Below are 7,371 nucleotides of genomic sequence, written 5' to 3' on the forward strand. Positions count from 1 at the left end.
CACAAAGTTTGGCAAAACTGGTTCCATGTAAAATAATTATGTACACTTCAACTTATCTCAGAACACAATAAATGTACAATAGAAAAAAAAGTTTTGCTGAAGTTCACATTGAATATAGTATAATTATTAACCCAGCTACACTAGCTTGGTGACATAGCCCCCCTCCTAGGAGCGACTCCTGGCGCTCCACAAGACAAACACCACAAAACAAAACTGGGAGCTTGGGAGGGGGTTCCGGGAGGGAGGAAGAGATGGAGGGAGGAGCCAGGAGAAGACAGGAGGAGTCCGGGCGGGAGGCGATCCAGAGCCCAGCCATGAAGGTCAGTGGTGGAGTCGACGGAGGGAGGAGCCATGGAGAGGTAGCGACCATCCACCCCATGGGGTCGCCTGACGGCAGCGGCGGAGCAGGTGGTCGAGGAGACTGAGGCAGAGAGCCGAAGAGCCAGGGTGACACAGAGGCATTGGAGGTCCTAGGCGATACCGCAGGCTTCTGCGACTGACGCGGAGACGGGGGACGAGAAGGACGCGGCAAAGCCAGAGCGACAGAGGACTGAGGTGGAGCCGGGGGGAGGGAGGAGCCTGACAGAGCCGGAGGGATGGAGGGATGAGGCGAAGCTGGAGGAGAGGAATCCTGAGGCGACGGATGGTCGACGACCGACCAAGGCGTAGCCGGAGAGACGATGGAGCCTGGTGGAGCTGGTGGACTGACGGACCACGGTGGAGAGGAGGGAGCTAGAAGCCCAGGGGGAGCCGACGGGTCTACGAGCCGAGGAGGAGTCCGGGACTCGGAGGCGAGGGATCCTTCACCCACGGCGGCGATGGAGACTGGCAGACCCGTGGCGAGCTCCAGGTGGAGGGCAGAGGATGAGTGCAGGGGCTGCTGGGATCCATCGACGACGTGTAGCAAGGGTGGGAAGGTGGGATAACTGGAGGCTTTGCACGAGGCGTGGGCACTGTAGGCGGCCATCTTGGGAAGCGGCTCTGGGCAGGCGGCGGCCATCTTGGGAAGCGGCTCTGGGCAGGCGGCGGCCATCTTGGGAAGCGGCTCTGGAAAGGCGGCGGCCATCTTGGGAACAATAGGAAGGGCTATTGTTCCTCTGGGAAGGCGGCGCCATCTTGTGAAGTGGCTCTGGGAAGGCGGCGGCCATCTTGTGAAGCGGCTCTGGGAAGGCAGCGGCCATCTTGTGAAGCGGCTCTGGGAAGGCGGCGGCCATCTTGGGAAGCGGCTCGGGGAAGGCGGCCGTCTTGGACAGCGGCACGGGGAAGGCAGCCATTACAGGAGTTGATGCGGTGTCCTTTTCCTCCTCAACACCCAACGTGAAAGCTGACCCCACAGTCACTAAAATCCAAAAACAGGCAGTGGTCAGGTCAGGCAGCAAACAATCACAGAATCAGAAGACAGGCAGGGTCAAAACCAAGGAAACAAGAACTCAGAAAACACAAGGAAACTCGGAACACCAACAGTACAGGCGAATGCAACCTGTAGGTGAGTGACCTGCTTCTGAATTTATAGTCCTAAACAGGAAGTAGCAGCAGAGGAAGTGATCACCGATCACCCAGAGGTAAGAGCTCCTCTGCTGGCTTGGTGACAATTACAGATCTGGTGTTACTAAATAAATCAGTTTTTGAATATTGCTATTTTGTCCAAAGCTGTACTATCACCCATTACTGGTTTATTTAACACAATTCAAAATAAAATGAATGTAAAACACATAGAAATGAAAATTTTATGTGTATTTTTTTAATAATTATAGGGTTCTAAGAAGAATTCTTATTTCCCTCAAATTCATACACTGTTATAGCCCATACACACATTCATTCAAGGGCTAGCACTAACTTGGACTACAACTAGTAAATATAGCAACAAAGCTCTTTCAATCAAACGCACGATAAAACTGAATTCGTTACTATAGCAACAGCAGTGCGGCGATGCTGACGTGATTTTGTTGATTGACAGAGAAAATGAAGTTAAGTCTTTGTTAAACTTTCTTCTTATCGTTAGCGTTAACAACATCACAGAATTAATTGATAGACAAAAAATCCTAATGTAAAATACTGATTTGTATTCATGAACCGTTAGCTATTTGATTAAGCTGCTATTTTCCTCTTTGGATGTCGAAATCAAACCTAAGCCATTGTGTTTGTTCGTCGTTTCAATTAATTGTTAAAACACACTCTCGGGATGAATGAAACCACGCGGGCTTTTTATTAACTTGTGTGAGCAGAGCTGTCTGTATAAACAAGCGTTAGTTTTAAAGTGTCTTTAGAAAACGGGTGAAATTTATACATTCCGTCGAGTTACAGAGTTTAATTAAAGCTGCAGTCTGAGACGTTTTTATGTTCAGAATATACAAAATTACTAAGCGAGTACACCAATAGTGTTTTAATAAGTGTTTATATTCGGACTAGTTCGGGTAAGTACCGCTGCGGAGTAGCCCCATACCTGCGTGATTCGCCGTAGACGTACCCATAAAAGTAGTTCCGGCTGCAGTGTTCTTCCGAAAGAAGCTCTGTTTATTAACCGCTGGAGCGCAAAAAGTCACGAACTGCAGCTTTAATTATTTCCGATTTCGGGATTTTTGTGTTATTGAGTCTAGCAATAAATTGCGATTATATATTGCGTTCTGCTTTTTATATGAACATTTGTTTTTTAAATATATATAATAGCCTACTCTTTTCAAATAATGCGGTTTATGCGAGGCCCTTGCGCTGCACGTGCAGAGTACACGTGAGGTCACGTGAAATCCGTGACGTCACAGTGAAGCATTCCACAGTATAAATTCATCGTCGCCTCACATTTAATCTAATCTAGTGTGCTCAATTGAGTGAGAATCAGAGCAGAAAGATTATCACATGAACAAACACTCAAAATAACTGTTTTCCAGCGCTTCATTACAGCACCAGTGTTTCTGTCTGTAATCAATGGAGCTCAAGTCTAAAAAGAGTTCAATATTAGTAGATAATATAATAAGAGCTGGAGAAAAAAACATCACTGACCCTTCAGGAGCAAATCCAGAGGCTTCTCCTGCAGCAGCAGCTATGGAGAACAGCCCAGCAGGTGAACAACAAGCTTGTGAAAAATTCCTTTCTCTGAAATAGTTTTGTTGCAACAACTCCTTTTTAATATATTAAATGTGTGTATGACTTTTTCTTTTCTTTAAGAAAAACCAGCTAAACACAAGAAGAAAAGCCTTTGTGCATTCTTCAAGAAGACATGGCTTGCTGTGAAAAGCACTCGTCGAGGCAACAAAACAGCCCCTCCTCAGCTTGTGATGGACACAGATTCAGCTGATCTTCAGTGTGGTCCTTCTGATCTCGAACCAGCAGCACACTGTCATCCAGCTGATCCACAGCCAGGCCCGTCCGGTCTAGAGCCAATAACTCTACAGGATCAACCTGATCCTCTGCCATGTCTGTCCAGCATCACACCGATAGACTGTGATGAAAATCCAGCTGATCCCGAGCCAGCTGAAGGTAGGTCTACTGTCATTTCAATTCTGTCCTGTTTTTCCCACTTTTGAGTGTTTATTTATCTAATACCTACAAGTATGTTCGAATGTGCCTTGTAATATCTGGTGATAATTCTTAACTCTTCCATTTCTGTTTTTTTAGAAAATCAAACAAACACAAAGAAGAAGAAACGCATTCTCACACTCTTCAAAAGATTGTGGCGGGCTGTAAAATGTGCATCAACACGGAAAAAGCACAACAAAGTGGCTCCTCTTTGTGCACAGCCCGACTCCGATTCAGCTGATCCTCAGTCGGATCCAAACATTCTTGAACCGATGGCTCTGCAGCATTCAGCTGATCATCGGTTAGATCCTTCTGTCCATGAAACCAGGGCTCGACAAGATCTGACTGATCCTCCAGAAGATCATCTGTCTTGTTCGTCTGATTCTGGTCAAGAACCGCTTGGTTTTGTGCCATCGTGTCTGCAGAATTCAGCTGATCATCAATCGGATCCATCTGTCCTTCAAACCATGGCTCTACAAGATCTGACTGATCCTCCAGAAGATCATCTGCCTGGTTCGTCTGATCCTGGTCAAGAACCACCTGGTTTTGAACCAACATGTCTGCAGAATTCAGCAGATCATCAGTCGGATCCATCTGTCCATGAAACCATGGCTCTACAAGATCTGACTGATCCTCCAGAAGATCATTTGTCTGGCTTGTCGGATCCTGGTTTTGTACCAACATGTCTGCAGGATTCAGCTGATCTTCTTCCAGGCCCGTCAGCTCTTGAGCCAGTACCCCCAAAATTTCCAGCTGCTTGCAAGCATAGACGAATCAAGGATCAAACCCGAGCAGCCTGTTTTGGCCGTCCAACTCCAGGTGAGTCTATTTCCGCTTGTCTGTGTGCGTATACATGTATGTATAATTCCTCATACGGTATTCCAAACGTAAATGATAACTGTTGACAAAGTAGTATTGCCTAAAAGCAATTGAAAGAATCCTTCTGTTACATGTTGACTTACGGTTAACTCAAAATCTCATACTGCTCATACTTCTGTAGTACTACATTTGAATTTGAACGTGCTTTGTGTTCAATTTTGGGCGTAGCATTAGTTTCAAACATTGAGCATATTTATTCCCCATGTATCTGATGTGAATTGTATGTGTGTATTTATTCAAGCACTGCCACAGGATTTCATGTCAGACTGAATCTCATATATTAACATGCTCTCTTTGTATGTTTTTGCAGAACCATTTGATGAGATTTATGAAGTGGGAGATGAGCTTGGACAAGGAGGCTTTGGCACTGTGTACGAGGGGACTTCAAAAAATCAACGCAAGAAGGTAGGAATCACCGCTTTATTCACCAAATGTATATAGAAGATATCGATCAGTGCTTAGACCAAAACATTTTTAATATCATTTTAAACAGAAATATTTGTGATCATGATTATATATGTGTGTGTATATCTGTGTATAAATTTGCAGATTCAATATAATCAGTTTGCCCATTTGTAACATACAGTGCGCTTATAAATGATTTCATTTATTTATTCATTGATTGCATTTATTTTTTGCAGGTTGCCATCAAAATCATTCTCAAGTGTGAAAGAGACCGTTATATTGAACTAGTAAGTTGACATAACTTAATGTACATAATTAAATACCAACTACATACAAATTAACTTAGCAAACAGAAGTGAAATGTGATATTAAACTCTTAATTACTCTTTTCTCTAATGTTAGCCTGGCTGTTCAAAGCCACTGTTTGCAGAAGTGGCTGCAAATCTGCTGCTGAAACAGGCACCATTAAGCCCCTACATTGTGTACATGCTGGAATGGTTTGAAGAGGAGGATCGGTTCATCCTCATCCTGGAACATCCGGAACCCTGCAAGGACTTGCTCAAATTTGTGGTTAACAACATGAATTGGGCGAACGAATTACAGACACGTAGCCTGATGTATCAAGCGGTGCTCGGGGCCAAGCACTGTCTTGACAGAGGTGTCTTTCACCAGGACATTAAGTTGAATAACTTTCTGATCAACACGACGACTAACCGAGTCCAACTAATAGACTTTGGCTGCAGTGACCTCGTCAAAAGTACAGGCTACTTGGGTGATTTTATAGGTGAGTTGGCGTTACTATGAGGCCTAATGAGAAGTCAAACTTCTGAGTAGTGATTTAATGAAAACAAATGGACATTTGGTCAAGTTTCTGGTGACATTTGTTTGCAAATAGATTTTGTAACCTGAATATGCCTTGCTTTCATGAACAGGAGGAGTCTGCCCGCCTGAATACTACAAGGACTTAAGATACAAGGCAGAGCCAACAACCGTCTGGTCTCTGGGTGTAATGATGTACGCAATGATGTGCAAATGTCGACCCTTTAGCAGTCCTGAAGACATGATGCATGGCAGTCTGAGTTTTAACGTTAGAGTATCCACAGGTGAGAGAACAATCAACTACCAATGACACAGTGACATTAGGATTGTTAAACACACAAAGTGTAATACATGCTACATATTTCCATACTTGACAATGTTAGCATGTCATGGACATGAAAGAACACACATGACTAACCAATGAAAAACTTGTACAGAATTGCAGAACTTGATAAGTCGCTGCCTGACTGTTGACCCAACTAAGAGAGCGACTATTGAGGAGATCCTACAGCATAAATGGTTTCAGCAAGGACAAATGTCAGGAGTAGCTCAGAGTCAGGCAGAGTGACTTAGGAGGGAAGGCAGATGATGACAGGAATCCCTCTTCTGAAAGTACAAGAAGCGGATGACCGAAACTGCACAAGCCATTCACCAGAGAGTCTCCGGAGCAGCAAGCTTAGTTTAAAAAAAAGAGCAAACTTAATGGACGAAATGGAAAACAAATTTCTAAGAATTTAACACACGAAACCAAGGAGCAAATTTTATACTGTAAAAAAAGTGTGCACAAAACAGAGAAAATGAAGATGGAGAATATTATAAATTTAGCGCACAAAACAGGAATACTAATGTAGACTTCACAAAGAGCGTTCCTGTCAGCTCCTCAAACTGATCTTAATATATTCAAGTTATTGAATAGGTAGAGTTGCATTTTATTCAATAAAACCTCTACAAAAAAAATCACTTGTGTAAAATTTTCAGGACCTACTGAAAAAACAGCCTATGCCAGGCTGGGAGAAATGAACAGTGTTGACAGTTTAAACACTACATGGTGATAAAATTACACTGCTGTTATTTTTAAGACGGTGTCAGTGTGAAATTTAATCCTGTGATGAAGTAAGGATGTTAGATACATAAACATGAATAACCATACCACAAGGTTTTGTTTGAAATAACTTTATTTGTTTCTTTATTTTTCCAGTCACACGGAAGGTGCACATTCCAGTGTGACTTATGTTTTGGTGGTGGTTTCTTAGTCTGTAAAACAAGAGAAAATTGTATTAACAAATGACATTTGAGTAATTAAGTTATGGTTTTCTTTGTCTTACCTTTTCCCTTTGGTGCTTCCTAGTAGGAGGGCCGGCCCAAACAGGAAGCCCTATTTATTCCATCAATGGAAAGGAGGAGTCTGTTCCACACCCATGTGGATATTGTTTTTCTTTTGTATGTCTTTTGGACAAATGTTTGTATAGGGGGAAAAGTGAAAACAGTTTAAGATGTCAATGGGGTTGTTTGTATCATCAATGTGTGTCTTTTTCAGTAGCAGTTTTAGAAGAAACTGTGGGATTGGGCTATTTGAATTTAGGGGAGGTGCATCACCTATAAAAGGCTAACTATTGTTCCAAGAGAGGAGGGAAGACAGATGGGATGTTTAGTTGGAGTAGTAGCCAACCTTTCTCCTGATTCCCTTGTTAAGTGCAAGCCTTGATATGAATTTTGTTGTTTTGATTTATTTTGTACTTTGTTTTTCTGGTTTCT

The 7,371-nt window shown here is 43.2% G+C and overlaps 1 protein-coding gene across 1 annotated transcript in view; it reads left to right on the forward strand.

Annotated features, from left to right (window-relative positions):
* The window catches only part of LOC122342362, a gene marked incomplete at its 3' end in the record, with an annotated part of 44,324 nt that extends 38,185 nt beyond the window's left edge, over positions 1 to 6,139 (forward strand). Inside the window, 5 exon segments of the mRNA XM_043236142.1 lie at positions 4,703 to 4,797; positions 5,034 to 5,084; positions 5,200 to 5,581; positions 5,730 to 5,900; positions 6,054 to 6,139. Coding sequence (XP_043092077.1) covers positions 4,703 to 4,797; positions 5,034 to 5,084; positions 5,200 to 5,581; positions 5,730 to 5,900; positions 6,054 to 6,139 — 785 coding nt within the window.
* Between the last annotated feature and the right edge of the window lie 1,232 nt (positions 6,140 to 7,371).

The sequence above is a fragment of the Puntigrus tetrazona genome, chromosome 4 (genome assembly GCF_018831695.1).
Source record: "Puntigrus tetrazona isolate hp1 chromosome 4, ASM1883169v1, whole genome shotgun sequence".
Classification (NCBI taxonomy): Eukaryota; Metazoa; Chordata; class Actinopteri; order Cypriniformes; family Cyprinidae; genus Puntigrus; species Puntigrus tetrazona.